This window comes from Salmo salar, chromosome ssa14 (assembly GCF_905237065.1).
Source record: "Salmo salar chromosome ssa14, Ssal_v3.1, whole genome shotgun sequence".
Classification (NCBI taxonomy): Eukaryota; Metazoa; Chordata; class Actinopteri; order Salmoniformes; family Salmonidae; genus Salmo; species Salmo salar.
Genome location: NC_059455.1, coordinates 67,073,757 through 67,091,027, shown reverse-complemented (window position 1 = coordinate 67,091,027; position 17,271 = coordinate 67,073,757). Strand labels below are relative to the sequence as shown.

The 17,271-nt window shown below is 42.6% G+C and overlaps 1 protein-coding gene across 2 annotated transcripts in view; it reads right to left on the bottom strand.

The window, feature by feature from the left end:
* Positions 1 to 1,389: 1,389 nt before the first annotated feature.
* The window catches only part of LOC106569881 (mothers against decapentaplegic homolog 4), a 37,761-nt gene continuing 21,879 nt past the window's right edge, over positions 1,390 to 17,271 (bottom strand). The window contains exons 4-12 of one of the 2 annotated variants that reach the window (XM_014141592.2): positions 16,538 to 16,561; positions 15,596 to 15,838; positions 14,983 to 15,210; positions 14,615 to 14,719; positions 12,937 to 12,990; positions 11,098 to 11,281; positions 10,604 to 10,772; positions 10,340 to 10,478; positions 1,390 to 5,662 (exon numbers count right to left, since the gene is read on the bottom strand). In XM_014141592.2, coding sequence (XP_013997067.1) covers positions 5,451 to 5,662; positions 10,340 to 10,478; positions 10,604 to 10,772; positions 11,098 to 11,281; positions 12,937 to 12,990; positions 14,615 to 14,719; positions 14,983 to 15,210; positions 15,596 to 15,838; positions 16,538 to 16,561 — 1,358 coding nt within the window. In that variant the 3' untranslated portion in view covers positions 1,390 to 5,450. Of the gene's footprint in view, positions 5,663 to 10,339; positions 10,479 to 10,603; positions 10,773 to 11,097; positions 11,282 to 12,936; positions 12,991 to 14,596; positions 14,720 to 14,982; positions 15,211 to 15,595; positions 15,839 to 16,537; positions 16,562 to 17,271 lie in introns of both variants that reach the window. The other variant, XM_045694715.1, reaches the window with a different exon arrangement.

Sequence of the window (17,271 nt, the reverse complement as noted above, 5' to 3'; positions counted from 1 at the left end):
AGGTGAATTCGTCTCCCTGTGTCTGCTGGAAAGCAGACTTAACCAGATTTTCCTCTAGCTCCATTCCATTTATTATTTTATCCTGAAAAACTCTCCAGTCCTTAACGATTGCAAGCATACACATAACATGATGCAGTCACCACTATGCTTGAAAATATGAGGATTGGTACTCAGTAATGTGTTGTATTGGATTTAACATAACAAACATTGCATTCTGGGGAAAAAGCCACATTTTTTGCAGTATTACTTTAGTGCCTTGTTGCAAACACAATGCAAGTTTTGATATATTTGTATTCTGTACAGGCTTTCTTCTTTTCACTCTGTCAATTAGGTTAGTATTGTGGAGTAACTACAGTGTGATTAATCCATCCTCAGTTCAGCTATTAAACTCTATAACTGTTTTAAAAAGTCACCATTGGCCTCATTGTGAAATCCCTGACCGGTTTCCTTCCTCTCCGGCAACTGAGTTAGGAAGGACACCTGTATCTTTGTAGTGACTGGGTGTATTGATACACCATCCAAAGTGTAATAACTTCACCATGCTCAAAGGGATATCCAATATCTGCTTTTTTTCTTTGCAAGACATTGGAAAACCTCCCTGGTCTTTGTGGTTAAAACTGTGTTTGAAATTCACTGCTCAACAGAGGGACCTTACAGAGGGACCTTGTAATGTATGTGTGGGGTACAGAGATGAGGCTGTAACACAACAAAATGTCAAGTCAACGGGTATGAATACTTTCTGAAGGCACTGTATGATAGAGAAAATATGTCCTCCAATGTTCAACCTGAGCAGTAGCAAGCCTATGGACACTAGAATAATCGTCTCTCCTCAAAGCTGCTGTGTGGCGGAGATACAGCGACTGTGAAAAGAGACGACTAATTCTATTTGTTTGGGAAACGCTAATCTCACCTGCCAGACTTTACATTACTTTTATGCTAAATTCAGAGACACTTGTCTGGCTCTGTGAGATAAGAAAAATGATTGGAGTGGCTACAAAGCCAATATAACAATGAAATTACATGGTTAACAGTGTTACACTAACCGTGGAATAACATCAATCACAATCTTAAACCGCTTTTACAAGGGTATGAAGATCATATGACACACTTATGACTATTGTATAAAGGCACTTCAAACCTCATACTATAAATGTCTTGTAGGAGAAGCCTTGGATACATACTGTGCAACATTAGCAGAAACTTTCACTCTGCCTTGGGGCAACGTTCCTTTTATCAGAAACTTTAACCTTGCCTCAGAGCAGTTTCCTCTACCAAATGTTTCCCATTGTAGATTAACATTTCAGAATTTGTACCCTAAGGACTTGAATACTGGAACTAAATTAACATGAAAAGTCAAACAGTGTCAAAACACGACAAAAAAAGTTAGTATTAAAATGACAATGCTGTATTTTTATTTCACTTTGGTGTACAGTCAACATTACAAGAGCAGCACGTCTTTTTACAATAAAATAATTACAATTACAACAATAATAGAAATAACAATACCATAAAATAGCCAAATTGAGTAATTTCACACTTGATAACATATTGTCTATTATATTTTCTGTTTTAAAACGAAATAGATCATTTATGTACGGAATGATGTATGATTCCTGTTGAGTGACCACCTCACTCACGTTCTCTTTGGTGACAGGTATCAGTTTGAATGTGGTCAAATGCAGAGGAACACGACATGGGTCTCAATTAGGGTTGCAAAGGGAGGGTATATTACTGGAAACTTTCAAAGTTTACCAGTAAACTACCAGAATTTTGGTATCATTCAAGAATTTTCTGTAATCTATCAAAAAACATCTAGTGGCCCTGTTGGGTACTTCATATTATCACCGGAGTGTGTAATTACCTCTGGCCCTGCGTGTGGCCTTATCACAGGTCAAATAGAAAATACAATGACAAAGCTGTAAAACATTATCCTAAATATAAACCATCAACTTAGCGAATACCACTGATGTTTAATATTAGGGTTTCAGCATGAAATAGACTTGTTTTTATTTTTACTATGTCAATATGTGTTTGTTGTCAATGTTTTGGCATCAAATTGGTGGCAGTTGTGAAAAAGTCAATAGTTGGAAGAGTTGCAGAGTTAAATGAAAATAATGGCATTGTTGATTTAGATGCTTTTTTCATTAATTAGATCATATAATTAAACAGAAAATATCCTATCTACTAGAAACTCGTGGACAATATGGACACATATAAAAAAGGAATAATATATATCAATACATTTTTTTTTAAGTCATTCAAGTATAAATTACCAAAGTTAAGATAAATTGCCACAGACTTTCTGTTAATTACCAAAATTACTGAAGATTCTGGTAACTTTGGAAAACTACCGGTAGCTTTGCAACCCTAGTCTCAATGGTTAAAGCGCTGGTTGAGGGGAGATGTAGTGGGGTAGATATAGCACCACGATAAGCAGACCCATAGATGGAACAACAATAGTTTTAAACCTCTCTTCATCCCTGAATACATAACACTCCCAGACACATGCCGAGCCCAAGTGACAAATAATGAAATAACTGTGACAAAGGTGTGTGGAGTGCATGGGCAGTTTCAAGGGGCAGCAAGTTTTCCAATTCATATTAGACACCTTAGGAACATAATTGTTCAGTATGGCTAAACAACACAACAATGGCTATATGGATATTTGGGTTATAACTGTCAAACAGTATTAATCCACAACCAGCCTGATGCAATAATAAAGTGTTATGTAATAACACCTACGATGGGGCTGTAACACAGTACCTGAGGGAACCACTAGATGTCGGTCTCAATCTAACTCAGGGGCTGTTGAGCTCAACACATTTCACTTCTTATTGCTTCACTGCCCGAATTGATCAGCAAAACTCAGTGGCATGTACAAACACTTGAGCTGTGTTATTTTCCATTCCCCCCCAACCAACACACTCAACAGATGGGATAAAACTATTGAGATGACAACCAGTATATCATGGTACTATATATCTACAAAGGAAGACAAAGTGTAGTTTGTGTGTTACAATCCAGTGTGAGGTGTATCATCTACTTTGACTAAAACTAAAGGCACTAATCACAAACAGTGAGTATAAATGGCTGTTCACTTTAAAGCAGTTGTGTTAAATGACAACAATTACATGAAGTCTAACTTCTATCTTCAACATAACCGGAGCCAACTTTTTCAACCCTGCAGTGAGGCTTCTCTTTCAACAAAATCTCTTGTATTACTGAATAAACTACCACTAAAATTGTTGAATAGAATTGTTGAATAGACTCTTTCAACGACAGTTTTTAAAAGAGCTATTGAGATTCTCCCAAAACACAGAGGACACCATTTGACCTTGAGCATTTTTGCCAACATGTAGGCTTAGTAGAAATCCCACTACAACTGGAGGAGTAAATAGTCATGCTTTGGAGAGGCCCCACTTAAGAATGACATAAACCCTGGTGTCTGAAGTACATTCCTAAACAGCTTGACTAGGAGAACGGAAAGGCACAGGTATCAAATGCACTAGAGCACAGGAAGGAGCAAATAAAAGCACTCATGTTCCTGCCCCTGGATTGGGTGAAGGTTTGCATTCAGTCCAGGCACTTCAACCCAAAATCACGAAGCCAAGCCTACTTTCTACTACTGTAGAAAATGTGTTACGTCTTATATGATTCTCTTTCATATCGTATCACGCATCAACGTTAGAACATCAGTCATAACTTCACTTCAGTAGGCTTGAGGTTGATTGTTACCAACACTAGAGTACCTGATTTAAATTAATGCAAAAAAGTGAAAATACATTTTATGTTATTCCAAAGTGATCTAAGTCACAGTATGTGATATTATTCTGGACTAACTTAAATTGACTGAGAATGAATCATTCTATCCAAAAGTGGGACATCCTATTAATATGATATTTGAAAAAGTTGTGTTGGGTCTCTACTGAAAAGATTATTCCCACGAGTCACTGGATTTAAACTTTTAAATCTGAGCAACTACTGTATTACAGCCTGGATTATGTCTTGGTGTTCCCCAAGGCTCCATTGAGGGTCCACTCCATATTCCATCTTATATTGATTTGGTGATACAGGCATAATGTGATATGAGGCTGTAAGGGGGAACTTACAAGAGGAGAAAATGCTGAGAGTCTGAGGTTTTGGCTGAAAGACAAACTGTGGGTTTACACTGTTATCATGAGGTATTCTGGCTTTGGTGAGTTCCACCATATGGCAAACTGTTTGGTTACATACACTGTACTGCTTCATCACAAATACAAACACCACTTTTAAAGCTGACATTTTTGGGCTTTTTTTTCTCCATCTTTTGGTAAGAAAATAAATTAGCTTGAGAAAGGTGCCCCGTGCTATTACAGGGCTAACGAGCTAACAATGTTAACAATGACTAACTATGTGATTTGCGATCCACACACAGGAGAACACAACACAAGCACAGATATGACAAAAGATTGGCTGGCTAGGTTCATTAGAACGCTGGTTCCATCACTCTGGTGTTCTTCCAAGGTCACAAGCCATTTTGGTTCTGTGACCCAGGTTTTGGTCTGGATTTGCCAAAAACTCTGTAAATCTTCTAGGTTAACCTTAGAATCCACATCTGATTTTTTTGTGTGAGATGTGTGTGTGACCAGGTCATATTATTCATGAGTTACTTGGGTAAAGTTCCTTAGTCCTCCTGGGTTTGGGACATCTCTGGATTTCTGACCTATGTTTGTGTGTGTGTGTGTGTGTGTGTGTGTGTGTGTGTGTGTGTGTGTGTGTGTGTGTGTGTGTGTGTGTGTGTGTGTGTGTGTGTGTGTGTGTGTGTGTGTGTGTGTGTATAAGCAGGAAATAAGCAAGTGTGGATTGTGTGTGCATTTGAGGAGTACCAAAGTGTATCATGTTACACATCTCTGAAACACATCCCTAGATTTCTACAGTGCAAATCTATTTCTGTAGAGAACAGAAGACGAATAAACATAAATTACTCAGTAGACATATTCACTAAAGTTACCTGATTATACTATAATAAAGAACCTATATGAAAGGTAATTCAGGGGTCTGGGCTGCATTGTAGTGTTTGTGTTTAGCATGTGGGAGCTGTGCAAAAACAATGAAATGTTCACAAAATATTGAAAGTATGTTAAGGACATCAGTAGCTTTATGTCTGCATGCCCACAGACATGTGGTTTGGTTAGTGGTTGCATGACCATGTGGGAGACCGTACAAGTGGTTAAGAAGTGTGCAGTGATTGTTGGCTGCTTGAGTGTGTGTGACGGAGAGATTGAGGTTAGTGTGGGGCTTTGAGTGGCTCTAGATTGTGTGCGTTAAATAGAAAGAAAACATGCATGTGCCTGTATGTGGTTCTATCTGCATGTATCGGTCTATATGTATCATCAAGAGGGGGGAAATCAGTGTGTGATTGTAAGTTTTTAACCCAGTATGGATTTTTAACTGCTCATCTTTCCTTCCACTCAGTTAGCGGGTCCTGGGTCGGCCAAGGGCATGGTGTGTAGTACCTCGTCCAGCAGCTGCAGAGCCCGGTGCAGGTGTACCTCCACCCAACAGGGGGTATGTTTGATGCTCTGCCGGGGGTAGTCGGGCCCCCAGCCCTTCACAAAGCTCAGCCGCAGGATACACAGCCTCCGGAGATCATCCACACCTATCCCTGCTGCTGCAGAAAGACCTGGAAGAGAGAGGAAGTGAGGTATTAGGGATAGGCATTTGAAAGGATTTCACAATTAGAATAATAGTTGAAATACATGTTTTTTTTTAAGAAAACCCTTATATATTTTTTTACTTCAATGGGGAGTTGCTCGCATGACTCGGGAGGGAGCCGGTGCACTACGCTACACTCTTAGAAAAAAAGGTTTCCAAAAGGGTTCTTCGGCTGTCCACATAGGATAACCCTTTTTGGTTCCAGGTAGAACTCTTTTGGGTTCCATGTAAAACCCTCTGGGGAAAGGGTTCAACATGGAACCCAATAGGGTTCTGCAAATGTTTCTCCTATGGGGACAGCCAAAGAACCCTTTTAGGTTCTAGATAGAAAAAAAAGGTGCTAAGAGTGCATGCTTGTTTCAGCAGTAGGGTGGGGGAGTGGTGGAAGAGGAGCAGGGGCTGGTGTGTGTGACAATAAGTGTGGCATGGAGGGAGAGGAAGAGAGAAAAGTAGCCAAACTGACTCGCGCTAGATAGAGAAACGTATTGCTTTCATAGGTTCCTATCATACCATCTGGTAGTGCCTGTCTTGTCTGCATCAAATCAGTGTAAAGAATCTAGCTAGCTACAGTAGCCTGTTAAATTAGCCAGCTAGCTAGCTAATGTAGCAAGGCTAACTGAGGCTATTTTGCTGAGCTCCCAGTCCTTGTCTACATCTTCATTCATATTAAACAACAGCCTACTTGTTGGTTGATCATTGTAGCCTTCTCATTTAGTCAACGTAATTTGGCTGCACAGTAATGTCTCTTATCGATGGCGGTTATGATGTCGTTTAGGACCTTGAGCGTGGCTGAGGTGCACCCATGGCCAGCTCTGAAACCAGATTGCATAGCGGAGAAGGTACGGTGGGATTCGAAATGGTCGGTAATCTGTTTGTTAACTTGGATTTCGAAGACCTTAGAAAGACAGGGTAGGATGGATATAGGTCTGTAGCAGTTTGGGTCTAGAGTGTCACCCCCTTTGAAGAGGGGGATGACCGCGGCAGCTTTCGAATCTTTGGGAATCTCAGACGATACGAAAGAGAGGTTTAACAGGCTAGTAATAGGGGTTGCAACAATTTCGGCAGATAATTTTAGAAAGAGAGGGTTCAGATGGTCTAGCCTGGCTGAATTGTATGGGTCCAGATTTTGCAGCTCTTTCAGAACATCAGCTATCTGGATTTGGGTGAAGGAGAAATGGTGGGGGCTTTGGCGAGTTGCTGTGGGGGGTGCCGGGCAGTTGACCGGGGTAGGGGTAGCCAGGTGGAAAGCATGGCCAGCCGTAGAGAAATGCTTATTGAAATTCTCAATTATAGTGGATTTATCGGTAGTAACAGTGTTTTCTAGCCTCAGAGGAGTGGGCAGCTGGGAGGAGGTGCTCTTATTCTCCATGGACTTCAGTGTCCCAGAACTTTTTTGAGTTAGTACTACAGGATGCACATTTCTGTTTGAAAAAGCTAGCCTTAGCTTTTCTAATTGCCTGTGTATATTTGTTGCTAACTTCCCTGAAAAGTTGCATATCACGGGGGCTATTCGATGCTAATGCAGAACGCCACAGGATGTTTTTGTGCTGGTCAAGGGCAGACAGGTCTGGAGTGAACCAAGGACTATATCTATTCCTAGTTCTAAATGTTTTGAGTGGGGCATGCTTATTTAAGATGGTGAGGAAGGCACTTTTAAAGAATAGCCAGGCATCATCTACTGACGGGATGAGGTCAACGTCATTCCAGGATACCCCGGCCAGGTCGATTAGAAAGGCCTGCTCGCAGAAGTGTTTTAGGGAGCGTTTGACAGTGATGAGGGGTGGTCATTTGGTCGCAGACCCATTACGGACGCAGGCAATGAGGCAGTGATCGCTGAGGTCTTGATTGAAAACAGCAGAGGTGTATTTGGAGGGTAAATTGGTTAGGATGATATCTATGAGGGTGCCCGTGTTTACGGATTTGGGGTTGTACCTGGTAGGTTCATTGATAATTTTTGTGAGATTGAGGGCATCAAGCTTAGATTGTAGGATGGCCGGGGTGTTAAGCATGTCCCAGTTTAGGTCACCTAGTAGCACGAGCTCAGAAGATAGATGGGGCGCAATCAATTCACATACGGTATCGACGGCACAGCTGGGGGCAGTGGGAGGTCTATAGCAAGCGGCAACAGTGAGAGACTTGTTTCTGGAAAGGTGCATTTTTAGAAGTAGAAGCTCGAATTGTTTGGGCACAGACTTGGATAGTAATACAGAACTCTGCAGGCTATCTTTGCAGTAGATTGCAACACCGCCCCCTTTGGCAGTTCTATCTTGGCGGAAAATGTTATAGTTAGCGATGGAGATTTCATGGTTTTTGGTGGTTTCCCTAAGCCAGGATTCAGACACGGCTAAGACATCCGGGTTGGCAGAGTGTGCTAAAGCAGTGAGTAAAACAAACTTATGTAGTAGGCTTCTAATGTTAACATGCATGAAACCAAGGCTTTTACGGTAACAGAAGTCAACAAATGAGAGCACCTGGGGAGTGGGAGTGGAGCTAGGCACTGCAGGACCTGGATTAACCGCCACATCACCAGAGGAACAGAGGAGAAGTAGGATAAGGGTACGGCTAAAGGCTATACGAACAGAGGAGAAGTAGGATAAGGGTACGGCTAAAGGCTATACGAACTGGCCGTCTAGCACGTTCGGAACAGAGAGTAAAAGGAGCAGGTTTCTGGGCACGATAGCATAGATTCAAGGCATAGTGTACAGACAAAGGTAAGGTAGGATGTGAGTACATTGGAGGTAAACCTAGGCCTTGAGTAATGATGAGAGAGATATAGTCTCTAGAGACGTTTAAACTAGGTGATGTCATCACATATGTAGGAGGTGGAACAACATGGTTGGTTAAGGCATATTGAGCAGGGCTAGAGGCTCTACAGTGAAATAAGACAGTAATCACTAACCAGGACAGTAATGGACGAGGCATATTGATATTAGAGAGAGGCATGCGTAGCCAAGTGAACATATGGGTCCAGTGAGTGGTTGGGCTGACTGGGGACGCGGCGATTCAGAGAGTTAGCAGGCTGATGCTAACAAGCTAACAGTTAGTAGGCCGGGGCTAAACAAGCTAGCAGTTAGCAGACCGGGGCTAGCAAGCTAGCAGTTAGCAGAACGGGGCTAGCAAGTTAGCCTTTGGGAGACGTCGCGATGGGGGTAAGTCTGTTTTTGCCTCTTCGTGCGGTGACGTCGATAGACCAGTCGTGGAATTAGTAGGGTTCCAAGTAGCTCTAGGTAGCTAGTAGGCCGCGGTTAGCAGAATGGGCCTTCAGCGGACGTCGCGCCTGAGGGGCCTGTTGGAATCCTCGGGCAGATTATGTCGGTATTCCAGTCGTAGAGAATCGGAGGGGATCCGTGCCCCGTACCGGCAGTAGAAGGGGTCCGGATATTGTAGCCCAGGAGTGGGCTTCGGTGGTAGCACAGGAGTCCTGGCTGGGCTAGCTTCAGCCTAATTGGTGCTTGCTCCGGGATGGAAACGCTAGCCAGGAGTAGTCACCCGGGATTGCGGTTAGCTAGTTGCGAAGATCCAGATGAAAATGTTCAGAGTTTGCGGTAGGAATCCGGGGAAATGGGGGGGGGAAAAGACAGACGTCTGACTGCTACGCCAGCTTGGATTCCTGTATGGCTATAAGGTATGCCTTTTTATGGGGCGCACATCATAAAAACTACATTCAAAAGTCAGAGGTTTTATAAAATTAAGAATTGAAAATGTCATGGTATATCCTTCTGTGTAGCAATGTCACATATAATTGTATTTCATTGAGAAAGCCTTCACAGTTAAAATGAGTCTATATATTTTTTATTAAAAAAATGTATACTCTCAAGTAATCGAACACTAACGTCTGTTTGGATATTCAAATATTTGAATAATCATACCCATCCCTATGAGGTATACACTGAGTATACAAAACATTAAGAGTTAGACTGACCAGGTGAAAGCTATAATCCCTTATTGATGTCACTTGTTAAATCCACTTCAAATCAGAGTAGATGAAGGGGAGGAGACAGGTTAAAGAAGGATTTTTAACAATTGAGACATGGATTGTGTATGTGTGCCATTCAAAGGGTGAACGGGCAAGACAAAAGATTTAAGTGCCCTTGAACGGGGTATGGTAGTAGGTGCCAGGCGCACCGGTTTGTCAAGAACTGCAACGCCGATGGGTTTTTCACGCTCAACAGTTTCCCTTGTGTATAAAGAATGGTCCACCACCCAAAGGGCATTCTGCCAACTTAACCAAACTGTGGGAAGCATTGGGGTCAACATGGGGCGGCATTCTTGTGGAACGCTTTTGACACCTTGTAGAGTCCATGCCCCGACTAATTGAGGCTGTTACATGGGACAAAAGGACCGAGGGTGCAACTCCATATTAGGAAGGTGTTCCTAATGTTTGGTATAGTTAATGGTGTCCCACAGGGGTCAATACTTGGACCCATTGTCATTCAACAGAGGTTATAAATTCACAATAGCCTAATGGAAACATTTACATTTTACATTTTAGTCATTTAGCAGACGCTCTTATCCAGAGCGACTTACAGTAGTGAATGCATACATTTCATTTCATACATTTTTGTTTCTGTGCTGGCCCCCCGTGGGAATTTAAATAAAAGACACTAAGGCTGTGCATATCTCATACACTGTACATTGTACTTACTGACTGCAGGGGCAATGCCTCCAACACTGCCTGGCCCGGGGATGTTGCCGGCCACGGCGGCAGCCTGAGCTGCTGCTGCTGCCTGCGCTGTAGCTGCCTGCTGCTGCATCTGCCTGTGACACTGTCTCAGGTCAAACACCTACAGGGGAGAGAACAGTCTGATGTCAGAACACCTACAGAGAGTCATCAGTGTCCAGTCAAATTCCTATAGGAAGAGGTCAAATAACTGCAAAGAGAACAGACAGAAGTCATTGTTTTCCTCACCTTGATGTAGGCGCCGGGGTAGATCTTGTGTACTGCGTCGCCTGGTGCTCTGCCTGCCTCTCGGTCCAGGTAGTAGCTCTGCACGAACACGGCGTGGTCGCTCATACAGCGCATCCACACATCTCCCTCGCCACGACACTCCAGCTGCACTCCTTTACCTATGTGCAACCTGTGAGAGAGAGGGAGAGGTGAAGATGATGAGTACAAGTGAATATAAGTTGTATTAAAGTGTTATATTACGGCCAATAAAAGAAGTAGCATTTTGCTAGAGTGGGTCTTCTGCCACTGGTACAAACAGATAGAGACAAGGCATGGCATGATTGTGAACGAGATATATACACCTATACATAGTTTGCAAAAAGGCATAGATATACCAATCAACATTTCTGAGCCAAAACAACACAGACACATAAAAACATACAAAATAGACATGTGTGGCAAGGTAAGAACTAGCATGCTTTTTGATATAGAGATGGCACTAGAGGAGCACAGACCTGGCTCTCTCGCTGGAGTCGGTGCGGTGGACGTTGCTGAGCTGGCCCAGACAGAAGCGGTCGCCCCCTGAGGGGTCCACGTAGCCGTCCACCGTTACCACCGGGCAGCTGGCCGGCACCTTGAACATCTCCCCCACCTGGACATCCATCTCAAAGTAGGAGATGGAGCACCAGAACTCTGGTCCTGCACACAGACAAAAATGTGGATAGCAGAGTGTTTGTGCATCTATACATCTGCATACAGTGCATTTGGAAAGTATTCAACCCCTTGACTTTTTACACATTTTGTTAAGTTATAGCCTTATTCTAAAATGTATTAAATAGATTTTCCCCCTTGTCAGTCTACACACAATACGCCATAATGACAAAGCAAAAACAGGTTTTAGAAATGTTTGCAAATTTACAAAAAATGTCAAACTGAAATGTCACATTTACATAAGCATTCAGACCCTTTAATCAGTACTTTGTTGAAGCACCTTTGGCAGTGATTACAGTCTTGAGGTTTCTTGTGTATGACACTACAAGCTTGGCACACCTGTATTTGGAGAGTTTCTCCCATTCTTCTCCACAGTTCCCCTCAAGCTCTGTCAGGTTGGATGGGGAGCTATTTTCAGGTCTCTCCAGAGAGGTTTGAGGCTTCTCCCGAAGCCACTCCTGTGTTGTCTTGGCAGTGTGCTTAGGTTCGTTGTCCTGTTAGAAGGTGAAGCTGCCCCCTAGTCTGAGGTCCTGAGCGCTCTGGAGCAAGGTTTCATCAAGGAGCTCTCTGTACTTTGCTCCGTTAATCTTTCCCTCAATCCTGACTAGTCTCCCAGTCCCTGCCGCTGAAAAACATTCCCACAGATGATGGTGCCACCCCCATGCTTCACCATAGGGATGGTGGCAGGTTTCCGCCAGATGTGACGCTTGGCATTCAAGCCAAATAGTTCAATCTTGGTTTCATCAGACCAGAGAATCTTGTTTCTCATGGTCTGAGAGTCCTTTAGGTGCTTTTGGCAAACTCCAAGTGGGATGTCATGTGCCTTTTACTGAGGAGTGGATTCCGTTTGGCCACTCTACCAAAAAGGCTTGATTGGTGGAGTACTGCAGAGATGGTTGTCCTTCCGGAAGGTTCTCCCAACCTTACAGAGGAACTTTGGAGCTCTGTCAGAGTGACCATCAGGTTTTTGGTCACCTCCCTGACCAAGACCCATCTCCCCCGATCGCTCAGTTTGGCTGGGCGGCCAGCTTTAGGAAGAGTCTTAGTGGTTCCAAACTTCTTCCATTTAAGAATGTTGGAGGCCAATATGTTCTTGGGGATCTTCAATGCTGAAGAAATGTTTTGGTACCCTTCCCCAGATCTGTGCATCGACACAATCCTGTCTCAGAGCTCTATGGACAATTACTTCGGCCTCATGGCTTGGTTTTTGCTCTGACATGCACTGTCAACTGTGGGACCTTATATACAGGTGTGTTCCTTTCCAAATCATGTCCAATCAATTTCCTTTACCATAGGTGGACTCCAATCAAGTTGTAGAAACATCTCAAGGATGATCAATGGAAACAGGATGCACCTGAGCTCAATTTCGAGGCTTATAGCAAAAGGTCTGAATACTCATGTAAATGAGGTATTTCAAATCAAAAATCAAATCTAATTTATTTTTATTTTTATATATTTCTGTTTATTCTTTTTAATACAATTGCAAAAACAAAATCAAAAACCTGTTTTCGCATTGTCATTATGGGGTACTGTGTGTAGATTGATGAGGGAATACATTTATTTAAATCAATTTCAGAATAAGGCTATAACGTAACAAAATGATTCAACGGGTCTGAATACTTTCCGAACATGTGTTGTCTTACCTGGATGATTGGACACAGGGGGAGGAAATGAAGCCGAGCCATGATGCTGAGACCCTAAAAGGTCAACAAGTAAAAGATGTAGATTACGACACAGGTTACCAAACATACACTATTCCTAGGGCTGGGCGGTGTACCATATTTTACGATACACCGTTATTGATGCCTGGAGTGATTAGGGTTTTTACTTGACCTTCTATAACGGTATTAAATGTTTGTTTTGTTAAATGTGATATGCCATGTGTAACTTACATTTTTACAATTTACTCCGATACTTGAGTCATTTTTCGCCACTTTCCACACAGACCTAGCCCCGCCCCCTGTCACATGCATTGAGTCTGCAAGGTCAATGCAGCACAAGCAACAGTGTTGATGACAACGATGCTGTTTTCACTTTGCTTCTTAATAGAAATCCACTAGCGTGCTATAATTACAATATTAGTTTGTGTTTCTTCTTTTCTTAGCAAATTAGGCCTAAATCGCATTAACCCTGCATCCCACTGCAGGGTTGCCTCTGAAGCTAAGTAGGGTTGGTCCTGGTCGGTCCCTGGATGGGAAACCAAATGCTGCTGGAAGTGATGTTGGAGGGCCAGTAGGAGGCATTCCTTTCTCTGGTCTAAAAAAATATCTCAATGCCCCAGGGCAGTGATTGGGGACATTGCCCTGTGTATGGTGCAGTCTTTCAGAGGTGTCCTGACTCTCTGTGGTCACTAAAGATTCCATGGCATTTATCGTAAGAGTAAGGGTGTTAACACTGGTGTCTTGGCTGAATTCCCAATCTGGCCATATAATCATCCCCAGCTTCCAAATGGCTCATTAATCCCCCTTTCTCTCCCCTGTAACTATTCCCCAGGTTGTTTCTGTAAATGAGAATATGTTCTCAGTCAACTTACCCGGTAAAATAAGGGATAATAAAATAAATAATAGCTAGTTAGCTAGCTACCTAACAAATACATTTGAGTCAACAATATCTTCTAAATCAAAAAAGAATATTCGAGGCATGAATATGTTAGCTACGTGAAGTAGCTATGAGAACATTAAATGTTACCAAAGAGTATAGGGTCCCCTAGGAAACACTTAACACTTTGGTTCCTACCCTGTCACAATAACTCCTCCCTGGCATTTTCATTTGTTGTCACGTGAAACACTGTATTCAAAGTGCCCACGATTATATTTTAACAATAGAATTTGAATAATCCTTCTATTTCAATGACTCCAACAGTTCACCAAAGTGTTTTGCTCTAAAACGCCAGTCAAATCGCAATTTCAACATTTGGTTTAAAATAAGTCCTAGATTGTTTGCTTATATCATGCAGCCCTATGTGGCAGTGCGGAAATGATCCCAAATGAGTGCAGGAAATGCAAAAACGTATAAATTGTTTTTGGTTGAAGTTGAATTGAACAGTATAAAACAATCAGAATGGAGAAAGACCCATTGAAATCACTTAGAATATATGTGTTGCCACCCTATGGTCACACTACTCATAAAGCAAATGTAGAACTTTTATTATTCAAAAACATAAAATACCGTCCTAAATGTAAAAAAGACCAAGATATGATATTTTGGCCATATCACCCAGCCCTAACTTTTCCGAACAATATCCAAAAAAAGCACCTCAGAAGACATACGGGACACACTTTGGGCTTGCATACTATAACTTACTGTAACTGCCTAACTTACAGAAGTGGGTTGGATGGTGGAGAGGAGGCTGTTGGTGGCCACGCCCATTCTGTTGTTGGGGTCCTACAGGAGTGTAGGAGGCTGTGCTGCTGCCTGTCCAAGTTGCTGAATTCCCAAAAAATAAATACAAGTTAACAACAGGCACATCAATCTAGTAAACAATCATTTAGCATTTTTACTAATAGTTCGATTTCTTTTTACACTTTTTAAATATGACGATTCATCATGCCATTGAAATGAATTGTGTATTGCTCCCTGAGTGTTTGTGTGTGTGTGTGTGTGTGTGTGTGTGTGTGTGTGTGTGTGTGTGTGTGTGTGTGTGTGTGTGTGTGTGTGTGTGTGTGAGAGAACCGTATGGCAGTACTAACTGTGGAACGCAGCCTGTGTCTGTGTGTGTTTGGAGCTGTTGTATCCATTCTGACCAGACGGGAGCTGGGGTGGCTGAGGGGTCTGTGGTGGCCCGTGTGGCAGCCCGTGTGTTGGGGTGGAGGGGGGCGGCGTGGGGGTTATAGGGGTCATGACCTGACCCTGAGGAGAGGCGATCTGTAGGAGCCCTTCACTGTGACCTCCCTGGAGAGGCAGCATAGAGCCGGACACTAGAGAGGAGAGAGAGAAAGAGAAAGAGAAAGAGAAAGAGAAAGAGAGAGAGAGAGAGAGAGAGAGAGAGAGAGAGACACACAAGAAGAGCTACCGGGTTGTTTTCAGTATCAATAGGTAGGCAGAAGTCGATAAACAAATGTCATAAAATGCGATTATGTAGTAACACCCTTAGAAACAAAAATATAACCCTTGTGGACATCCTTGGTAACACCTATCTGCCAAACAATCCCCTAAGCTTATTAAAAGATCACCTTAGGGAGCAGCAAAACAGAAGCGGACATTCCATTTTTCTCTATGCATTGGAACTTCTTTCTGTCTAGTTCCCATTATTATGGATGTGCGTATAACTCCCTCCATTCATTAAACAACTATCGCTTTTACCTGTGGGCGAGAGGGGCATGTTGGGATAGAGGGTGATGGGCGGAGGGGCGCACTGCGGTTCCGGCGGGAGCTGCAGAGGCGGGAGGGGCTGGCCGTAGTGGTCGGGAGGCGGTAGCTTGAGCGCCCCTGGGTGGGGGTGGTCCGACGGGGACATGCCTAGCGGCATATCCATCTGGATACAGTCATGAATGTACTCCTCTTTGATCAGCCTCCCAGGGGGGCCTAGAGGAGAGAGGGAGAGGGCTACCAACAGCATGGTATAACATTGTCATTAGTTTACAGTTTTATTAGGTGTATGTAGGGGATACACATGGTATACACCGTCCAACGAAATGGTAACTTGCAGGTTCCTTCTCGACAATGCAACTATAATAAGAAATAATTAAAGACAATAATACCTACATGAAGTGAATGGCTCAGTAGAATAAACATTTTAACATAAGAATAACATGAACCATGTGTGTGCAAATAATTAGCCACCTGTATGAACAGGTTTAAAACCTGTGTTAAAGTATTACCACCTGTGTGTAATGCATTGTGAACGCATTTATGCAATTATAAAACATTAAGTTCAATGCTTTGTAATGAATTGAAGTCATTTTTGTCTAGGCAACTATAAAGAATTGATTAATGCAGAAACAGTCTGGCATCCAGGCCAGTGAGGCACGAGCGAACCTCAATAGTACTCTTTTCACACTATTGTGCCAAGCCGAACCGTTGAGTGTTGGCTTGGATATTTTTTTTCCCACATTGTCCTTTCCAGCAACTATGGTGGATGCTTAACCAGACCAGCACAGTGCAGCTAGGCTCAGTGGTGTGAAAAGTGTATAGGAATGAAAGGAAAGAGGAATGTTTGGTCATCTGATACCATCAGCAAAGTATAATAGTGTTATACTTAACATGCCTGCAGTAAGTTCGTTAGTGCTGTGACAGGGCACTCACCTGTATTTTGAAGACTGAGACCAACTTTGAAAGAGAAAAGAAAGAGGGGCAAAGAAAGAAAGGAGAGAATAAGAGACAGAAAATGCTTATCATTTGTATTTAAGTTACATTGTGGTGAAGTCAAAATATCATTCACATAAACCCTTTTATGTGAGTAAAGTACATGTTGGATAAAAATGTCCTGACAGGCCTGACGGAAACAGCACAAATCAATACTGGTATATCGTAAAAATGTGGGATCTTTTTGTGTCAGTAAAATGTATTACGTGAGAAATGGCGGTGAAAACACCTCGATATAATAACCATCATATCGAAGTAAACTTGGAGTCACGCTGATGATATGTTGGTTGGTCTTCCCACTACGACTTGAAATAAGTGATGAACTTCACAGGGAGGTGAAAGTGCACGCTGATGAGGTTGATGTGCTTTTCCAATAAATATTGAGGGTCTAATTCTGGTTACATTATGATCGATGCTTGGCTGCCGTTTGACAAATCTAAAATCTTGCTCTTATCCATAATAATCTCATCATGTAGGTAACCTAACCTTGACTGTATCTGCGAGCTGATGGCTAGAGCGCATGTGCCAAGACCAGAGCAGGCGCATTAGATTACTATTACGCAATTTCTTTGGGACAAAACCATCAGTGGTACTGAAAATGCGATGGAAACTTTCCAAAAAATGTTTGGTGCATTACATCATCACGCACAGCTTTTTATCCACAGAAAGTCAAT